Source organism: Ascaphus truei, chromosome 3 (assembly GCF_040206685.1).
Source record: "Ascaphus truei isolate aAscTru1 chromosome 3, aAscTru1.hap1, whole genome shotgun sequence".
NCBI classification, from domain to species: Eukaryota; Metazoa; Chordata; class Amphibia; order Anura; family Ascaphidae; genus Ascaphus; species Ascaphus truei.
Window position 1 is genome coordinate 111,520,383 of NC_134485.1, and position 22,630 is coordinate 111,543,012.

The following is a 22,630-nucleotide window of genomic DNA, read 5'->3' on the forward strand; positions in this document are numbered from 1 at the left end:
ACAGCACTCACTGCACACACTCACTGCACACACTCACTGCACACACTGCACACACTCCCTGCACACATTGCTAACTGCACACATTGCTAACTGCACACACTGCTCACTGCACACACTGCCACACACACACACACACACACACACACACACACACACACACACACACACACACACACACACACACACACACACACACACACACACACACACACACACATCCATATATACACACCCACACCCACACCCACATACACACACACACACACACACACACCCATATATACACACACACACATCCATATACACACACACACACCCACACACCCACACCCATATATACACACACACACACACCCACACCCATATATACACACACACACACACACACACACATATACACACACACACATATACACACACACACACACACACACACACACATACACACACACACACACACACCCATATGCACACACACAGTTTCTCTCCCATATATACATACACACACACACACACTCTCTCACTCTACACAGACGGGGGCAAGGTCGGAACAGAGGAAAGGCTGCGACCAGCACCACCACCCGCCCCCCCTCCTCCCGCGCAGGCAGCGGGAGCGCCGGGGACAGCGGTGGGGAGAAGAAACCCTCCGCTACCATCTCCATGCAGGCAGCAGCACCGGGCATGTGGGGGGTTCAGAGGTAAGCGGGGACCTGAGGGACATCCCCGCTACCATCTCCTGCCCCCGCGGGCTGTCACGCGGTGACAGGGGGAAGCGGGGACCGGAGGGACATCCCCGCTCCCATCTACTGCCCCGCGGGCTGTCACGCGGTGACATGGGGAAGCGGGGACCGGAGGGACATCCCCGCTCCCATCTCATGCCCCGTGGGCTGTCACGCGGTGTCAGGGGGAAGCGGGGACCAGAGGGACATCCCCGCTCCCATCTCCTGCCCCGCGGGGTGAAGGGTGCTGCGGGGGGGGGGGTGATGATGCGCCGATGCGTCAGCCATTTTTTTTTGCGCGACCCCGTTACTAACGCGGTGGTCTCGGGGTGGACCCCGAGGACCGCGTTATAACGGGGTTTACCTGTATCAGGTGTGGGGATAATTCACTGCCAATCTCAAATAAGGCATATTCTACATTTTGCTGTCAGCAAATTAATCAGATATATGTAAAATGTACAGCACAAAAAAATGCCATTGTTACATTAAAATAAAGTAATTTTTTTTCTAAATATTTACTAGTCCAAAACTTAGTAATAACTGTATTTAAAAAAAAAAAAAAAGTAATAATAAATACATGTATTGTGCATTTAATACACCACAGGTTTACACAATTTGCCCACAACTGGATTTAATTTGTTTGTTTGCACTGCATTTGCTAAACCATCTTCATCAGAAACCTGCATCTTAATGATGCATCCATGAAAGTGCATATCAACGATATGAATGAATTATTGTTGCTTTTCAAATTATGTCCAATCCTTCCTGTTCCAAATTTGATTTGTATTTCAAATAGTGCTAAAGATATATTGTAATTCTACATGACGGGGGGGGGGGAGTTGAGGATCTCATAGCAACTTAGTGGTCAACATTTAGTAATTATGATGATGTTAGGAATGAGGCTTGAAATATTAGCTAAAGTTGGATACATGCTTTTTGTGACACATTTCTTTAATTTATATTTAAACTACAATAAATCATTCAGCTATAAATCATTTCCCATAGCATCCCAACAAAACACCACTAATTGTAGGCATGGCTTTTAGTTACAAATTGGGACGCCTTGTTTCATTTTGTGTACATACCGCTGTGTTCAATGCCTTGAATGCCAAAAAACAGTGCTGACTACATATCCAGGAAATATGGTTGCTTCAAGAAATGTACACATTAAAGAAGCTTTAGGGAAAAGTCTTGTACACGTATGGTTAAGCTCCAGACCTCTGAGATAGGACATCGAGTCTTTAAACCCAATGTGCACTTCAAGTGAAGAGATGCCACTTTACAGTATCTCTTTGCTCCAAATACTATCAAATACATTTTAACTCCCTGTGGCATGTATCCAGTGTCAGTGTTATGCTGTGTAATATTGTATGTACAGACCATCATACCCTGGAGAGCTACATACAAATAACATGTTCTTAGCATAATATAAACAAACTGTGACTTTAATTTAAGTCATTCTTTGTTTTCACAGACTGCAATCCCTACTTAAAATATATCAGAGGGATCTTGTCCTGTAGGTCTCTGTGAATATAAACCATTTACAAGCAAGATCTAAATGAACTGCCACAGTTATCAGGCATCAAACGGCAGCTGTAATGTCGACATGTGGTGAGACTCAGTCAGCCACCTGGCACCAGTTATCCAAAATCATGCCTGGCAGTAAAGAAGGGAGTGTCTGCCAGTTACGTGCCATCACAGAGATAACAGGACTATATTCTTTTCACTGTCACGCCATGTTCGCACCTGTTTGTCCTTGAAAATCCTCTGTTTTGTATTAGTTCCTAAGTGAATAACTAATGTCTATACTAAAATTAAGATAGAACACATCCTCCTAAGGTGTACTGTGTTTGACCGAAACGTTGATCTATGTGGATTAAAACCTTTTTTGTGTGAAGACCTCTGGGGTGCCGGTTCCTTTTATTTTTAGGATGATGTGTTCTATATTATAGGTCTCCCCAGCGGGGGACGATCGCTGTGCACCAGAGGCAGTTGTATAAAACCAGTGAGTGCACCTATTTCTTTCTCCTATTCTAAAATTCATACATTTAGGCAGTACTAGTGTAATGCATAAACGCTAACGAAAAGATCAAAGTATATTGTGGTTTTACCCTCTTTTAATTAGTATTCATTTCTAGTAAGAAGGTGTTCAGGGATGCTAATTTAACGGCTAACAGGTGTTGTGTTTCTTTTTTTTTTTATGTTAAACGATAGCTAGTGTCTAATAAAACAATATGTATGTATGGCCATATTGAGAAATGTAAATGTTAGCAGTTGTTGATTGAAAGAATAGATCGATGACTTCATCTTGGTCACCTCTAAGACACATTCAGGCTACCTTCAGGTACTGAGGCACATCATTCACCTGAATAAATATGGGCCTCAGCCTTGTAATTTCTTTCCTTGTGACTTAAAAAAAAGCATTATTATCATAGAAAGGCCCCGCCTGAAAATGCTGTGAAATCTTCCCTTGCTCGAGAAGAGTTTAGTTTATTCTAACCAATGAGACTAAAATCTTCTCTGGCAAAGGGAAGATTAGTTGACAGCATTTTAATAAAGAGTGGGATTTTCTTAATTACAACTAAGTCCTTACATGCAAGTTTAGAAATGAGAGTAATGATTCTGACTTGTATCATTGGTAATCAGTGCCTGTCCATATACACAGAAGCATCAATGTCTCACTTTACATTAACTTAAAATTGCTATTTAAAAGTCAGTGGGGCCTATTCTAGTATCTCCGAAGTTGTCAGTGCCAAATCGTGGGGTTTGGCATGTTCAGAAGTCGCAGAATGTAAGGAAAAATCCCTATTCCCTATTGCAAATCGCATCTTCTGAACTGTGTCTATAAAATGTGACAAACCGCACAGTTTAACAGCGAACACGCCCAGATCCTTCTTGCTTTGAAGCGGAATGACCGGAGCTGGTGCTAACTCCATCCCAAGTCTGACATATTGGTTTTTGCTGAATGAGAGCAAAAACCCATATTTCAGGCTCTGGATGTAACTCGCAGTACCAATCCCTCCAGCCCTGAAAAAAAAAATGCATTAAGTTTTTAGAAGCGGTTTTGATAAAGCTACAAGAATTCCAGTGGTAAGAAGAAAAGAAAAAAAGTAGGTTGGAGGCTTTTTGGACACACAGATCGAATTGTCAGAGCCTGGGTGAAACCACATCTAAAAAAGCCTTTTCCAAACGGATTGGACATGCGAGAAGGATTTACAGAATAGCACAGCATGCCAATCCGACCAGAAAGGGCTTTTTAGACACAGATTGACACAACTCGTGGTTACTGAATAGGCCCCATAGTGCATACTAAGAACCTGAGAGAAAAGATGGCAGCAACTTAATTTACCCATAGTGCTTTGAAGCTTGGATTAAAACGCAAAGCTTTATATTTAAAGTGTTGCTCCCTTACATTCATTCATTTATTTTTATTTTTCTCCAGAACTGGTATGTTAAACTCATTAGTATTTACTCAGCTCGATAATTTATTAGACATTGTGATCTAATGTTCACAATAAAAGTTACGCGAAAGTTTGTCAATGAGGTTTAAAGTACAGTACTCCCTACGTGGGAGATTGGATTTGGTCACCTAGAAAAGAACCAATTATTTCACAGGAACTACCTCAGCATCCCAGGTTAAGGAAGAATTAGTGTTTATTTCAGGTGAATTGGGAAACAAAAATGATGCATAACCGCAGGTGAGGGGAACTTTGATATGCAGCATTCCCCTCACTGATAGGCTGCCAAGGACAGTGTGCCACTTTTGCACCTGACATCCCCAGTCCCAAAGATCCTGGGGATTCCTTGTGATGAAGAAGCAGGTCTTAAGGAACAGATGTAGCAAAGCTAACTGTCTTCGTCTCAGTGCCGATGCCAGAGCACCGGAGGATTAATGCTGCGGGTTGTCCCATTTGAAAGCATAGACCGCCCGCAGGGCTGTCATGGTAGACACTGTCTGCACAGTGGACCTTGGCTTCTGCGACCGTGGCACAAGACAGTGAGTCTTACTAAATCGGTAATCATATTTTTTTTTTAATACAACTAAAGGGCACAAGTGATCTCACCTTTTCTTATTGCGCTACTGTTCCTCGGCTCTTGGTACAAATTTCAGCTCACTTTTTATATTCTGAATTTCTGATAAGTTGACTGCTGGCCCTGGAAGTTTCACTGCTCCAGGAAGCTGCTTTTTCTCTTCATCTGGTGGTGATGCATGTGTTGGAAGGCTCTACATCAAAAACAAAGGACATCCAGGTTGCATATCTAGCAGCTTTAAGAAAGGTGCTTATTTTCTATCACGTATACAAGTACCCAAAATGCAATACGGACATAAAACTGATTCAATAACTACTGCAAGTCGGCTTTACCAAGCCTGTATCGCGATCCTCCATTTGTTAATAAAGCTTGTTTACATCTCGCTCACATCCAAGATGGCTGAAAACCAGGAAGTATCCTCTGCCCTTTTCCAAGCTGTAGGATGTAAATGGCTGCACCCAACCTTGGGCTTTAAGTAGCAACCCTTTACTCTCAGTTAGTGCCCGAGCAAGGTGTCTGGTCTTTGTGTGCCTGGACCCTGTCTGATTTCCTGAGCTACGCTTAGCCAGCGCTGTACCTCTGTCTGTATTCTGTTTGCCTCTCTCCTGCCTTGATCTTGAAACTGTGACCCAGACTACGCTGCCGCTCCTACCTCGGCCTCTGGCCTGGACATTTCCCTCGATCAGGAACCAGTCCCAAGGCCTGTGGTGAGTTCCATATTCTGCCTCATCCCTGTGTGTTGGCCTCCTGTTTAGAGACAAGTACCATCGCAGGCTGCTGAAAGAGCAACCTCTGATTTAGTCTACCACCCTATCTATCCAACTTTACAGCTAAACTCTGATCACAAGAAGCCAGAGTGTTGATTACGGAGCCCTTATTTAATATGCTGTGAAGCTGCTTCCCCATGCTGGAGAAGATCATGTTCCCACTCTTTTAAAAAGAGCTGAAGTCTTATATTGTACTGAAAAGCTGCTTCTCAGAAAATTAACTGGGTTCTGGGGTGAGGCACCGGTTCAGAGTTTTGAGAGGCGCACAACACCATTAGAAATGAATCTTTTACTCCAGTTGAATTGATACGTCTGTGAGTTTAAGATTTATTTAGTTGCACTTAGATTTACTTTGCTACACATTTTCCTGTCTCATATCTTACTCTGGCTCAGCCTGTTGTTGTTGTCATTGCTCCATAGTAACGGTTCACACTCCACTGTGCTCTACTTAACCAGTTCCAATGGCTACATTTATTTTTAGATACCAACATCTGCTTCCTCATAGTGGCAAATAAATGCAGATAATGTCATTCATAAATATAAATGTGTTAAAATGTATTCAATAGTATATTTGTGGAGGTAAATCTACCTACACATTCAAGATAATACTGTCTTGTAAATTCAAATATTTGCCTTGATAAAAATAGGGGGAGATAACTGCTCACCCCAACCACCCCAAAAACACCCCTGATACAGTCTAGTAAAATAAAAATATGGTTTTACCCTTTTGGGTGCCCAAGATGTAGTCACTACATAATGGGGTCTGGCACTCCAGGGGCTCAATGACTTTCATGCCCGCAGAGTGCTTTCTTTCAGCTTAGATTGCGTCCTGCTTTCCCATAGAGCACAGGATGCGATCTGAAGTAAAGGGAAACATAAGTGGGGGACTCCTCTTCTGTTTTCTGGGTTTAAGGCCACCGTAGTCCCATGACCACTTTCAAAGATAGCCACTTGATTGCGCTGTGCCGGAGGAGTCGTGGCACTCTGGTGCTGTGGGCGCCCCTCCTGTACTCAAAGGGTTAGGCTGCGTCCCCGCTAGCGCTGAGCGGGCGGCGCTTGTGCCGGTTACTTACATATATAGCTATATGCAAGTCCCCGCTCACGCTGTGCGCAGGCACACACGCTCATCCATGCTCGGCGCTTAAGTAAACAAAAAAACGATACTTTCCCGCACGCTCAACTACCCGCAATGCCCCCCCCCTCCCTCCCGCGCGCACATGCAAGACACCCGGCGTTCATGCTTGGAGCGCTCTCAAGGCATGAGCCTTAGATGTGATATTGAGTTTGGTATTGCAGGGTACAGCAACACATTGCTCTATGTCTGTGAGGATATGCTGACCACTCCCAGTTTCCTTCCCTCTGCAAGGACCAAAACATAATCAAAGGTATTGAGTGACCTGCTTAAGTGGATAAAGCTAGGTGACCTCTGCCTTTTTGTAATCCCTTGCTTGCATTTGGTTGCTGGTGCCTCAGGCAATGACGAGGTTAAAAATGGTTCAAAGTTAGTTTGTAAACAGGGTAAGTTGAAGTTGTGGAGAGCTTTTGATTCCAGTAGCTATGTCAGAGCACAATGTGCCCTATCCACAGCTGTCTTCTATTTTGAGCAATGCCAATTTTGCAAAAAATAACTTTTTGTTTATGAGTTTATTTGCTCTTCACCTTTTTTTTTTTAAAAGAAAAGGTCTCTGCTAAAATTGCACTGGAGTGTTTGTCAGGTTCTCAGTCCATCCCCTCTTGGAAGATAGATCCGACAACTTTAAAGATATATTTGACAGAGTTATATTGCAGTTGAGAGTTCATCCTCCTGGAGGATAAATCTGACAGCAAATAAAATATATTTGTCTTAGTATTATATTGCAGTCCGTGCAAAAAAAAAATCAGGGAAAATCTTTAAACTGCAGAACCTCCGAAGGTGGTGTCCTTTCTGGTACAAACATAACCATGCACTTTGGGGTGCATAATGGTGTTTGGGACCAAGACTAAATTTTTAAAGCTTCCAGCGACTGAGCTCCAGATTAGAACCAACACTAACACCACCCTAACTCCTGTTACTAGTTTTAAATACCTGGGCATATGGTTTGACTCCCACTTAACATTCGGGATGCACATTGCTACCCTGACAACCAAAACCTATGCCAAACTAGGGGTACTTTACAGGAACAAATCCTCCCTAAGTCTCCTGGTCAGAAAATGTATCGCACAGCAGATGCTAATGCCAATTATTGACTATGGAGACATAGTATATGGCTCAGCACCTCAAACCCACCTTAGCAAACTTAACACCCTCTACAATTCAATTTGTCGTTTTGTTCTCCAATGCAACTATAACACACATCACTGCGAAATGCTCAAAGAACTAGATTGGTCATCACTCGAATCTAGGCGCAAAGTTCACCTTTCCTGTCTTGCCTTCAAATTCTTTATGGGCAAGCTACCCAGCTATCTGAACAAGCTCCTCACCCCTACCACATGCAGCACCTATCACCTGAGATCTGACTCCAAAAAACTGTTCATGGTCCCAAGGCTCAACAAAGTATCCGGCCGCTCCTCCTTCTCTTACCGTGCACCCCAAAACTGGAACAACCTACCAGAAACTCTTACATCCACCACCAGTCTAAGTTCTTTCAAATTTAAGGCTGTCACACATTTTAATCTGGTCTGTAACTGTTTCATACGCCCATAATATAAATTATCTTTAACTGTGCATGTCCCAATCTTCAAAAGTGGGGACAAAAACACTGTCTCAAACTACAGGCCAATCTCACTTCTCCCAATTCTATCCAAAGTAATGGAAAAATGTGTCCACTCCCAATTAAGCGATTTCTACACCAAGACACATTTCCCTAGCCAATTCCAGTCTGGGTTTCGTCCCAAACACTCCACCGTAACTACCCTGCTAAAAGTTTGCAATGAAATCCAGTGTGGAATGGAACGGGGACAACACACTGGTACAGTATTCCTAGATTTTGCAAAGGCTTTTGACACAGTTGATCATGCTATCCTGCTTAACAAACGCCAGAGCTCTGGAATAGGGAAACATGCTTTAAACTGGTTTCAGTCCTACCTATTAGGAAGATCCCAACATGTGTCCATCTCAGGCTCTAACTTCAACCCCCTGGATATCACCTGTGGTGTCCCGCAAGGCTCTGTTCTGGGGCCCCGACTCTTCTCAGTGTTCATCAATGATCTTCCCACAGCTTGTAAGGAAGCCTCAATACACATGTATGCAGATGACACAATCCTATATGCACACAGCCATAGCCTCTCTGACCTACAACACATACTTCAGTCTGACTTTTTGAGACTCGAAAACTGGATTTCCCAAAACAAACTGTTTTTAAACACTGACAAGACTGTAACAATGGTATTTGGGACCAAGACTAAATTTGTAAAGATTCCAGTGACTGAGCTCCTGATTAGAACCAACGCTAACACCACCCTAACACCTGTCACTAGTTTTAAATACCTGGGCTTATGGTTTGACTCCCACTTAACATTCGGGATGCACATTGATACCCTGACAACCAAGACCTATGCCAAACTAGGGGTACTTTACAGGAACAAATCCTCCCTAAGTCTCCTGGTCAGAAAGCGTATCGCACAGCAGATGCTAATGCCAATTATTGACTATGGAGACATAGTATATGGCTCGGCTCCTCAAACCCACCTTAGCAAACTTGACACCCTCTACAATTTAATTTGTCGTTTTGTTCTCCAATGCAACTACAACACACATCACTGCGAAATGCTCAAAGAACTAGATTGGTCATCACTAGAGTCTAGGCGCAAAGTTCACTTTTCCTGTCTCACCCTCAAATACTTTCTGGGCAAGCTACCCAGCTACCTGAACAAGCTCCTCACCCCTACCACATACAGCACCTATCACCTGAGATCAGACTCCAAAAGACTGTTCATGGTCCCAAGGCTCAACAAAGTATCCGGACGTTCCTCCTTCTCCTTCCGTGCACCCCAAAACTGGAACAACCTACCAGAGACTCTCATATCCACCACCAGCTTAAGTTCTTTCAAATCTAAGACTGTCTCACACTTTAATCTGGTCTGTAACTGTTTCATACGCTCATAATATATATTTTCTTTAACTGTGCACGCAATGTCTTGTATATAATGTATACCCTGCTCATTATGTAACTGTATTTGTAAACATGTATTATTTGTCTTAACTCTGTGCCCAGGACATACTTGAAAACGAGAGGTAACTCTCAATGTACTACTTCCTGGTAAAATATTTTATAAATAAATAAATAATAAATAAATAAATGCACTTTGGGGAATTTTCACAATCTTTATACTGTTGTGTTTGTGGATCACCATCCTCTGTTCATTATGCTGTGAAGCTCTCTTCCACCACATAGCAGAAGAGTAGAATCTCATTAGAATCTGTAATGTAATTAGCCACACAGACAAAACTGTAGAACAATCGATGAGCGCAAGATAAGATTGTTAGACCAGGGGTGCGCAAATTGGGGGGCTCGAGATTATCTTCCCATACCTTGGTTAAGGAGGCTTCTGGAGACGCGTCGCCATGGCAACACGGCATGAAATGATGCTGCGGGGTCATGTGATGTCATGGCGCCCAGAATACCGGAACCAAGGTAAGGGGGGGGCAGCGCAGAGAGGGGACAGCCAGCAGGAGGGCGCAGGAGAAAAAGATTGCGCTCCCCTGTGTTACACAACTCATCAGTGCAACTATTTTTGTATTTTTGCAAGACTGGCCCGTCAAAAATGCATTCTATGTAGCAGGTTTTTTTTTTTCATTTTTTTTTTTTCTAGTACTATTATTTAAAAATCATAAAATAAGCACTTAATAAGATATGTTTCAATCATATCATACTTTTGGGGTAGAATGCAGCAATATTAAAAGTACTATAGTCAAAAGGCTACAAATCTATAAGTAGGTCTCGGGTACTACAGAATAGAAATTAAGTGAATTGCTTTTGAATGCATGATAATGCATAAGCAATGCTTCCTGCTGTATGTACAACAGTACAATACTGACACACTGTGGTGGTAAATATAAGAATCCAGATTCTATTGTTTTTGTTAATTATAGGGGCTGTCCATGTTAAAATGGATAGGAAGCAAAAGGTGACAGTGTGCACATGTGCAGGTCATTTCCTAGAATCCCTGGCTGCGGTAGGAGCACTGTATGCTAAGGCCTGGGTCCCGCTGCATCCGGCGCTGCGCGCGTCCGCGTGCGCATCACTTACCAGACCGGAGTTCCTCCCGAGCTGGCCCCAGTCCCTCCTCGGTACAAGGCTCGCTGCGCACTGTGACGCGTCCGCCAGCAGGGGATACACGAGGATTGTGATCCCAAGCGGTGACGCGTCACGTGGCTTCGCAATGAGCAAATGAGGAGGTGAGCTGACTAGAGCTACGGGAGGGATGTCTGTGCAGCCGTGCATAGCGCCGCCCTCCCCCCCTCCTCCTCCTCTGGTGCCCGTTTCACAGGCTGCCCCTGCTCCAGGAGGGAAGGGGGGCTCCGTGTGCTTCCCTGTGTGCTGATCCTCCCCCACGTGTGACATTGTGTGTGTACTTCCCTGTATGCTGTTCGCCCCTGAGACTCCTGGCTTGCTTTGTTCAGAGTGCGAGGGGCTCCGGGAGTGAGAGTGGGACCGACGGGGGGGGGGGGGGGGCGACAGCACGAGAGCCCTCCGCTGAAACCACGTCCCCCCCGCTCCAGCTCCCGCTCCCTACAGACCGCAGGTAGCGGTCAATTGCCTCTCCACGTGCCGCCTGTCTGCAGTGCGGGCACGTGGTCTGAGGCAGCGGGGCCTTAGCCTAAGAGATAATGTACAGTATGAAGACCTGTCTGAGACATGTGAATGTGCTCACAAGCAGTGTTTTGATGGGCTATTGGTTAACCAAAATGATGGCTATTGAGGAAAGTCTCTCTGGGGACCAAAATGTTGAGCTTTGCCTTTTATTTAACGACGAGAAATTACATTTTGCTATTGTGTACAGTAAGTGCTAGAGTGTTATGGTCTTTTGACCAAGTACTTTAAGCAAAGTGTACTTCACATCTCCATATTGTAGGTCATATTTACTAAGCAGATCTAGAAGATACTTTCTGGCACTTCTTAGCAGAGGCGGAACTAGTCCATTATGGGCCTTGGTGCAAGTACTTCCCCTCTCCCATTTCCCCACCGCCCTATCCGTGGTCAACTACAGCAGTTGGGACAGACTTCTAGTGGGATCTAACTTCTGTGTTAGGACCACAAGGATGCCCCTTCCCCAATCAGGGCATAGACGGACCCCACTCCACAGGTAGGGCCTGGGTAGAGGGTAGGCAGAGTGGGCCCTATAGAACTGCGGGAACGCTATTCCAGGTATTAAATTAGCAGCCAGAACAGCTTTTAAGCACATGGGCAGATTAGCCATTATAAGTCCTGGGCCTTGGTGCAGCCGAACAGGCTGAATAGGTAGTAGTTCTGCCACTGCTCCTTAGTGATTATGGCTCTTTCAGCCTATCCAAGGGTATGAACTGTAAGGTGTCTTCTGGCACCCAGAGGTTTCTTATGGAGTTACACCATTTAGTAAATGTAGGTGCATGTCTGTAATGCTGTAAAAAGAAGTTGTAGCAATTGTATATAAGTAGTACAGAACTACTTGAATTCTTTGAGAAACACTATCTCTGCCAAGATGGCATTAACCCACTATATTTCTGTATACTGTATTTTAAAAGACACATGGAACTCGAGAGCTGCAAATATGGCATTTGTTATATTTCTCAATGCTGTCTTTAAACATATATGTAAGATTCATGCCTAAATTTGGGGTTATGTAATAAATATACAAGGAAATGAATGGCGGTGCACAGCATTAAAAAAAACACCCAACCTGGACTGCAATTGCTAAATGCAAAAGCTTTATTGGCACATACAAGAGGGAGAGAAACACTAACGCCTTATGCACCCACTGCGGTGCTTTGTCAAAGAGAGCAAAGCACTGCAGTTGGTGCGAAACGTGTTGGTGTTTTTCTCCCTCTTTTTTTTTTTTTTTTACGTGCCAATAAAGTTTTTGCATGTAGCACTTGAAGTCCAGGTTGAGTGTTTTATGTGCTGTGTGTCGCCATTTATTTCCTCGTTTGCTGCCCTAAAAGCGGCTGAAGCACACCTACAGATTCATCAAACAGCAGGGACTGAGTGAGTACTTTCTTTACTTCATGTGTCATACCATTTCTTGCATTTTTTCATTCAACCACACCATTAGAGGAGGGAACCGTGTATAGACCCTGACGAGGAACGGAACATTTTATCACAGTGGGACTTTCTAGTGGAGTGGTGGTAGGGGGAGTCGCATCCTCACATCCCCAGTGGCTTTTCCCTTGTTCTTTTATATGACATACTGCACGCACTGCAGCACGGTTTCAGTTATTTCATGTGTACTCGCTCAGAAGGAATATTTCCCTAAATCCTGAACAATTGAGATGCTTTATGTCTACAAAATCACAGCCATTCTTTACATAGTTATTGTGATATCTACCTGCAAGAATTGTGTCTAGACGCACTGTTGTGGAGTTCCTCCAACTTTTTTTTGTTGCGTAGTAAGTAACAGCTCATCAAAACCGTAAGGTATAAAACTTGATTATGCTGAGCTTAAAAATAGACCAAAGTAGTAGTCTACATTAACGTTTCAAGTGACCACTAAATTGCGAAAGCCATTAGCGCCTGTTAATGATCATTCCCTTTTTGTCATGCGGTGATTGAACATTGTGCAGAATTGACAGACCTTTGTTGAAATCCTTCTGTTAAAATATAGAAACAAAACTGGCAAATAACAGGCAACGTGGATACAAAATTATTTCTTATGTCTTTGTGGGAGGATTAAACTTTTTAATGCGATCAGAATGTTTTTTGGGAGCAAAGGGCTTAGTCATTTTGCAGTTTGTGTTTTGTTTGCTGTTACTACTTTGGTACACAACAATATCCTTATATGTTTGTAGGAGGGTTTACTTTTAGGGACTGGAGACCAACATTTGGGTGTTACATTTTACCAAACTGTTTAATGTGTCCTACAGTAATCATTATCTTACAGTACTTTCTATGCTGTGCTCTTGTATGTGTTTGTGATAGTAAGTTAGGCTGCACATAAAAAAAATAGAATGACTTGTCTAACACAATTCGGCTAGAGGTGCTATGATCCTGTATCCACACCGCCAGATGCATCCAACTATACAAAAAACAAACTGTCCCCTTCCTCAGGCCTGACGAAGGGGCCAGGGGGCCTTGAAACATTACTCTATTGTGAACAGATAGAGTACACACTGTTATGTGTTCACAATAGAGTAAACATTTCCTTGTTTTTTTATGTATTGCTGCTTTTTTGATACATTACAGAAGAAACTTGGTGAGACGAGAAGCAAAACGTAAGTCGTTCATTATTATATTTGAGCGCTGATCCAGTTTTCTTTTTTTTTTTAGTAAAGTTAGGCTATCAATGTCTCTCAGAGGAATTAATTATTTAAAAGGAGAAATTAAAATAAAGCAGAATATTTAAATGCATTAATGGAGGGTATGAACTTTCCAGAATTAAGAGAGTTAAGTTATGAAAGCCAAATTCAGATAGCAGCACTCGTAGAACAAATGTAGAAAAACATGTGTCAAAATGCACGGTGTCCGAGGATAGAAAGGAATCCATAGTTCCTAGAGAACACAGTAGATAATCAAAGGAGTCCTCAGCACTCAAAACAAGAAAGGTACAGTGTACAGGGCTATACCAGTACTAATGTCCCTAAGGAAAATATATCCATAAAGTATCAAATTAAAACCTCAAATAAAAAAAAAAATAAAGTGTAAAGGGTAAGGGAAAAAACAATAGTAGCTTAGCAAAATATACACAAAGTAGAGTTGGTCAAAACTGTCAAAATCTATTTCCCGGAATTTCCTGAGCTTTCCATTGAAAATCCATTCTGTGGTGTAAAATCCGTCGGCGGATTGTTCCAGTTTTAATCCGTGTGGATCAAAAACGCCATTGGATACAATTCCCCCCCCCCCCCCCTTCTCACCCTCACCTGTAGTACAATATATAGTCTCTTTTTGATACTTTGCTGTTTCCAGGGTTTGGGTTTCCATGTCCCATTATTTTTTTTCTGCACATTTGCTTTGGCTTCATGGCTATAAAATTTATGGATCAGTATCTTCTTTTTTTTCCTCCTGTTTTTTTATACAGTTTTTCGGATTTAGCTTGTCTTTTTCTCCTTCTTTTTTTAAAATTTTTTATGATCCACTGTGATTTTATATTGCTCGTTTCATTAAATGTGATCCTTTCATTTGATACTTTTTGGATATCTTTTCCTTGGGGACCTTTTGCATAGCCCCTTGTAAACTGTACCTTTTCTAGTTTTGAATGCTGAGGACTATTTTGACTATCTAAGATAGTTCAGTTGTTTTTATATATGTTTTTCAGTTCTTACCTGTTCTGCTTCAGGTGTACATTCTCTTCTTTTGGGTGGTTGTCCAGCCCCTGGTCGAAATGCTCCCATAGGAATATTGATGTTCGCCTGGGTAGAAATGAAATCTATAATACATACATAGATAGTGAAATCATTGCCAATTGTTTACTGTAAATAGCAGTGGTTTAAAACCCTTGCAGCTATAGCAAATTTCAGAAATTACCAATGGATTAGTAAGCATGAGAATGCACGAAGATTACATATGAATGTAATATTGGTTGGCTATGCACAGAATGTACACTGGTAACAGGGTTCTATTTTGGAAGTTATCTGATATAAGATATGCAGGTATAGTGCTTATGATTTTTTTTATGCATGTAGCTACCAGCTCGTACCTTCATCTACAATGATAGTACTATAATGCAACATATCACTCCAGAATGGCCAAGGCCACAAGCAACATCTGTACTGTACATATGAACATTGTTTGTCTAGTCCAAGATGAATTCTGCCTTTTGTGCTTCATATACAAATCTTTAATTACACCCAGACAACTACAGTATAGTGTGCATGATGTATTAAAAACCTGAGCTGGACGCAGTACACGGCAATGTGTGTACTGAAGAAGTAACGTGTATGTACTTTAGAGGTGCAAACAGAGGAGGTAATCAGGAGAGCAACAGCTTAGTCTGGTCTATACTATTTAAGTGTGTTGCCCAAGCCCTTCACATTGGTATCTATCTCATATAAATAATCATAAGAAATATAACATAACAATGGTCTCATAAAATAAAATCTACATTCTAAAAATACAATGTAGCCTGTTATTATCGTCCTCGTAGTATCACATATCCTACACTGAAAGCATAAGTAATGGCAAGTATTGGAGTACATCCCCCATTGCAACTTACAAAAAGTATCTCAAATCGCACTCAGAATTTTAACCTGTTGGGGACTAGGGTAACTAATCTAAATATCCCAAAATATAGACAGTTAATCCTATCCCCACAGGATGGTCTCTGGATATGTTCTATGGAGATTACATTTAATGATTCAAAGTCTGCCCAAAGGGTAAATATAGAAATGTTTTGATACTGGGCGTAACTGTTCTCTCTTTTTACTTAACCTCCTATGCTCCCTGGTGCGCAGCTTCGAAGGTCTAGTACAAATATAGTGTAGTAGCGCTTGCTGTTTTTGGCTCTACGGTCATGCCATGACCATGCCGATTGTGGCCCGGGAGGAATAATAGTGGAAGGAATGGACCCCCGGCAGCTACATCGCGACTGCCACCTCCCCCAGCACCGTGTTTTCAGAGTTTCGTTTGCGGCTTCGAAAACAGGAAGAGCTGCTACATCTGCAGTTAACCCCACATATTGTTTTGTACAGTCATAGATCAAAGGTAAATTACATAGTCAGTTTTTCTTGTAATATAAGAATACATCTTAAATGTTTTGTCAGCTCAAAACATTGTGTTTTTTTTGTGAATAAAGACTGTGAAGGGGGTCCCCAGGCCATTAATAAAGGTATTTGGCCCGTCTGGGTACCCCTGAACCATGTTGGGGATTGTAGAGTGTCAGCTCTGCAACCCAACCAGGGTAATAATCCTGTAAATGTATGTGAAATGCCTGTCTTTTCCCCAGGAATAAGGGGATGAGATGAATACCTTGTAACAACTGTATAAACCATGAAACAGGGTCCTTGGAGTCATAGTGGGTAAAGGTAGAGTGTCAGCTCTGCAGCCAACTGAAGTCGGCCACCCTGTAATTATGTTAGAACAGTCGGTGTGTATCCTGTCAGGTATAAGGGGCACACAAGTATAGATTATGTGACAGGGTTCTCCTGAGTCAGTTAAAGTGACTGCAGAGTGTCAGTTCTGCAGCCCAGGGCTGGCTACTGTCCTAGTAATATGCATTAATGTGTTTAAAATGCGCCCACTAGGAATAAGGGGCCTCTAGCGCTGTTTAAAGGGTTAGCTGAATAAGCGTGTCTGGGGTTATGTGGTCACGCCTGGCATTACAACACTGTATCACTGTGAAACCGCAGACAAGCAAGGAAAGCCTTAACCACAAGTCAAATTGGTTAAGTGGTCTGCGGTCAGGGAAAGACGCCAGATCGAAACATTGTATAATGTGGTTTCCCCATTCAATTAAGGTCAATTGGTAAAGTACGTCTGCGGTTATCAATTGTGGTCGGGGATTGCAACATTGCATCCCGACCTCAAACCGCAGACCGGGGAAAAGTGTAACCACAAACCACATCATATCCCTCACATAATTAAGCAGCTAACTTTGGATAGGACATTCCTATCTTTCTAATTTTTGGTGTGCAGAGTGCTAGGGGGTAGATATATAATATAGTATAGTTATTTGAACTGTAACATTTATTTAAAGGTATAAATGAGAAATAGCTGGGAGTTTAATACTTTAAAGTTATAGGAACCGGGACATTTGCATTTCAGTCAGGAAGGACAGCGAATACATTAAGCATTCATCGTTGTCATGTGTGGTCAGGGATGAGACATGTGTAATGTAAGTCAGGACCCCTGAGACCCCCTGTGGCGCAGGCTCCAGAGTGTCTCCAAAAGTCCATGGCTTCAAAAGACACCGACCTGGGTAAAGTGCAAAATGTCAGGAACTGTATGTAAACTGCTTGCCTATCAGATGTCCGGGCATCCTGAGGAAAGGCAGACTTGCTGCCGCCGTGCACGGGGGCTTGGTCAGGTATGCTATGCGGGTTAAGTGTGAGGTTAGCGCATGACCCTTTGCATACCGTGAAGCCCTTTGCTCGGTTGCAGTAACTCCTGGCAAACTTGCCATTGGGTGGGAATTTGCTTCCCATGCCAAGATTGGCTGTGTATTACCCAGATGGGAGGGTATTATAAGCCCGTGCAAGCTATTGTGTGAGTGTTCTACATCATTCCTCTGTGTGATATCGGAAAGGAAAGTGTGCTTAACAAAGATGTTTCATCACAACGAAGAATTGTACCTCGCTGTAAAAGTTCGTTAGAACTAAGTACATGGGAACAAATTCTGCAAGCGCAGAACGAACTTACTTCTTTCGGAGGAGGAATAGGGGCTGCAAGCGGCGACCCTAGCCAAAGACAGTTTTGCGTCTCTTGTTCACGTATTAACCTCGCTCCTGGGAATTAATACCTAGAGCTGCATTTCGTGGACTTTCGTTCTGGAGACCAATTATATCGTTATTCTGAAGCCAGGGTCACGTCTGATGTGTAAATTGCCCCAGATAGCATTGACTCAGCTCCCTTTCCAAATCACTCCAAGTCCTATAATATTTCCTTCACTTTATTGGAAAAGCAGCAGTAAATACAGGCAGTTGTGGATGGTGTCTAGTAGTGATTTGTAGTTAGAAACAGGTAGAAAGAGATGGCCTTGCCATGGGAGTGTAACAGAGATGGGTGCTGTACTCACTGTCTCCAGGGTGGAAAAGGAAGTGAGGAGCAAGGGTCACACTAGAAGTGAGATGGGACAAACTACTGTCAGCAAAGACAGGGGGAGGGCAGAATAGCCCATTCTGAGAAGAATCTCAGAGGTTGCTGTAGCAACTCACTAGTTATATGCTCAGAGGCAGAAAGGGCAACATATTGATACATCACACAGGCACGGTGTATGTGTGTAGAACAAATGCATGCAGCTGAACTTAAGGAGCTGACAAGAAGAAGGGGGGTCAAACAGAAATATGATTCTTGTTCCATGACAATCGGTTTACCCCATTCCAGAAAGTATTATTTCGTGTTATCTTGTAAATTAAGCTGTGTGTGTTTCTCGTGTGAATAAATACAATTTATTTTATCTCACGTTTTGTCAATCAAAGGATCCAGGTATATTTTCGTAAGGTAAGCACTGGTCTCCCGTGACAAAGACATCTTGCAATAACCACATCTGAATGATCCTTTCCATAACGGATAAAAGATGATGGTTTTGTTATTATATGATATAAATGTACTTGGGGAATGTAACAGGGGCAAGCCTGTTAGCAACAGATAGAGCTGTTGGGTGTCGGCCAGGTAATAGTTAATCCCTGTCTGCAGGAAAGCAGGGCTACTAACGAGCTCATCTGAGTGTAGCAAGGGTTTAAAAGGCAGGAAAGGGAAGTGTTTCTCTCACCCCTGGTCTGTGTACAGACCACATGTACATGTCCTTGATACAAAGGGACACCAGGATATCCCAGCTGTACATGCGAGTCCTTAAGCAAGAGGGACTTTGGTCACTGAAAACCCTGGACTTTATGCTGCTGGACTCTGGCCTCAGGAACCCTGGACTTTGAGCAAGGATAGCCGAGCCATGCAGACCACAGGTGCTGCATGTCCATGTTACATAGGGACACCCGGAACCTGCACAGACGTATATAAACTTTAATCTGCTATTGAAAACTGTTCTTTTGTTGAATGTTTCTGCTAGGAAAAGCTTCTGTTTTTGTTGTTAAAGCTTTGGGGTGAAATAAAGCCTACATTTATTTTTGAAAAGCAGTCTCCTGGTTTAAAACTCTGTACACATCTCCTACAGGGAAATAACATGCTCTAGTATTTGAGATCTTTTAAAGATTAATTTGGGATCAAATATTTTTTGATCAAGGATCTAGAGATAAAGGGTCCTAGTCTAGTAGCCTTCATTAAAAACTCTCGCATGCCATGTTACGCCGCCAGTTTTGTCAGTTTAGTTATCGCGATATTAAGAAAGACTCTGAAGCCATGCGATAGCAAAAGGACCAAAACTTACGAGGAGCAGCGATGTGACGCATCTCAAAGTTCTCACCCGTGCAATCTAACCCAGCTGCATAGAGAGCAGCACAGGGAGCCACCTCTCCCTGCGCATATGTCGACAGCGATCGCAGGGTCTTAATAAAAAATGTAATACTAGTATATGTGAGCATGGGGTCTCCAGAGCAGAATCGGGTTGATTTCAGGTCCGGGTACCCCCTGCTTCCTGTGATACAGGCCCTGTTATGGGGTGCTGGTATCTCCTATGCATTTAAATGTCCAGGTCACATGACGCGGGACATTTAAATGCATAGTAGATACCGGCACCCCATAACGATGCCTGTATCTAGGGAAGCAGAGGGTCCCTAGACCTGAAATGAATGCAATTATGCTCTGGAGACCCCCTGCTCACGTACACTAGTATTACAATTGTTATTAAAACAGCTTCATTACCTATAGCGGCTAGCCGCTAAGGCAATGAAGGGGTTCAACTTAAATAGCCCGTGTATTGGGGGCAGAGGGGGTGGATGAACGGGGTAGTAGCCCCAGGGTGGGTGGTTAGGCCTGCCTGCAAGGTTGCAGGAGGAGTTAACCCCTTCACTACAATAGCAGTGGGAGCCGCTATGGTAATGAAGGGGTTAACCAGTCCTGCTACCCCCTTGGTAGGCCTAAACACCTACCCTTGGGGCTACTACCCCCTTCACCCAATCCCTCTACCCCCAAGAAACAAAATAAACACAACAACACTACTACCCACTTCCTCTACCCCCAACAACCCCCCCAACACAGTTATGGGCAAAATTACTATTATCCAGATATGGATAATAGCTCATTTGCTCATTCTAAATCAAACATTAGCCAGCCAGCATAAATAAAGTAAATAAAACTTGCACTTACCCCTGCCATGATGAAGGGCGTCCTCATCACCATACTCCAGGTCCATGGACTCCGTTTGCAGCAAAAGTACAATAAAAAATCCAATCTAATGGCCCCTAACCCCATAATCACTTTAGTGATTAGTAACCACAATAGTAATTAAGGGGTTAACCCCCCTCGCCCGCTACCCACCCGGGTGGCCTAACCACCCACACTGGGGTCACTATATTCACCCTCTACCCATTGACTGGCACAGTGGTACATCATGCCCATATAATATGGGTATGATAAGTCACTATAGCATTCAATGGCCAACCTATAAAAAAAAATCATCAAGCATAATCAATACACAACAATTAAAGAAATAAACAAGCACCTAAACACCACACGAATAAAAGAACTAAAAAGCCTCAACTACACATCAATAAAATTATTCTAACACCAAAACCGCAAAAGAATTAGAATACAATTAAATAAACACCTAACAAACAAAACAATTCAAGAAATAAAACCGTAACCAATCCTAAAATGTAATAAAAACAAGCCATCCAAATATCAAACAATTTAGTGAAAACAATAAACAGAAATAGAAAAAATAACAATCAATTCAAAAATTTGCCAAAAAATGCATTCCCTGTCACTGTATTTATCTGTACCCTAAAGGGGCAAAGATTAATACATTAGCAGTCAGTGGGCAATCAAAAACATAAAAAGAAATATAATAAAAAAACTTGAAAAAAGACAATTACATACATTCAATATTTGGCTAGTACTGGGCAGTGAGAGGTGACGGCGTGTAGAAGATCTAAGGTCCGTGAGTAAGACTGTAATTATATACAGTATGTTACCGGCACAAGCATTGAGAGGCATACTAAGGAGTGTCTTTAAATAAGAACTTTCATTTATAGGTGATTAAAGGTAGTTCAGCTTAACAAAAAGACAACTACGCTCATACACACCTAAGTGAAGAGACCCCAGCAGTTAAAAATTAACTGCATTTCAGCTCATTTCAGCTCAGAGGATTATTCATTAAAACTCCAGGCTGCAACACACATCATATAGTGTGCAACAATATTCTGCAAGTTGTATATATTAGACTTCCTCAAAGTAAGAGGGGATTAGATATTACAAAACTTTTAATTGGGATACAGCACAAGTATCCATATCCCTGTAGATCAGGACATTAGTAACTTAAACCACCTGGTAGTATCATAGTGGTCATTCTATCATATTTGCTAAAGTCCACACAGTGGATATGTTTCTTTGATGCATGTTTTTTTTATAATATACAGTATGTGTACATATGTGCAATGCGGATTGATTGAGCTCAGTCAAGTCACAGGTATTGTTTAGATGTGGGATTCCATATTGGGATCTATTCTACTGTATTTATTTTTAATAAATTGTATCTTTTTATTACTGCTTATTCTGTGGGAAACTTGGTACACCAATAGTACTTCTAATTATCATCATATATATATTCATGCATCAGGGTGTCTTACCTTTTTTTCTAGATTTTGTGGGGGTGTGAGATTCCCCACCTCACCTGGGCTGCAGAATATTTACAATTTATATAGTATTGTATGTAATTAGTATTCACAATTTAGTGCCTTGATTGTTTTTCTCTTGTGCACAGCTATCATCCCCCACGGGGGAGACCTATACTGCAGGACACATCCTCCATGTTTTAGGAGGATGTGTCCTATACTAGGGATGTATCCAGTGGCTCACAAAGCTGGTTCGCAGTATTGGCTCTAACAGTGGAAGTGATGGCTGAGCTCAATCTCCGTCAGTGGAAGGAAAACCGTGCATACCTCTGGAAATATAATCTCAGCCACTTCAGTTCATTTACGACTGCTTTCATAGCTACAAAGTAACTGGCACTACCAAGGAACTCAATCACTACAGATGCCTGCGGAACATGTGCACAAGGCACGCAAAAGCACAATATTACTCTGACAATCTCCACCAAAATACATCAAACCCAGCTAACTTCTGGAAGGTTATCAACAATATATTCCAGCCTCCTAACCATCAACAACCAAGTAATATCACTAAGGGGGATATTACTCTGACAAACCCCACTGACATTGCAAATGCATTCAAT

At 42.5% G+C, this 22,630-nt stretch overlaps 1 protein-coding gene across 1 annotated transcript in view; it reads right to left on the bottom strand.

Moving 5' to 3' along the window:
- SMPX (small muscle protein X-linked) overlaps positions 1-22,630 on the bottom strand; it is a 74,504-nt gene that overhangs the window by 16,650 nt on the left and 35,224 nt on the right. Inside the window, exons 3-4 of the mRNA XM_075589351.1 lie at positions 14,952-15,038; positions 4,784-4,944 (exon numbers count right to left, since the gene is read on the bottom strand). Of these exons, the coding sequence (XP_075445466.1) occupies positions 4,798-4,944; positions 14,952-15,038 (234 nt within the window). The 3' untranslated portion in view covers positions 4,784-4,797. The remainder of the gene's footprint in view (positions 1-4,783; positions 4,945-14,951; positions 15,039-22,630) is intronic.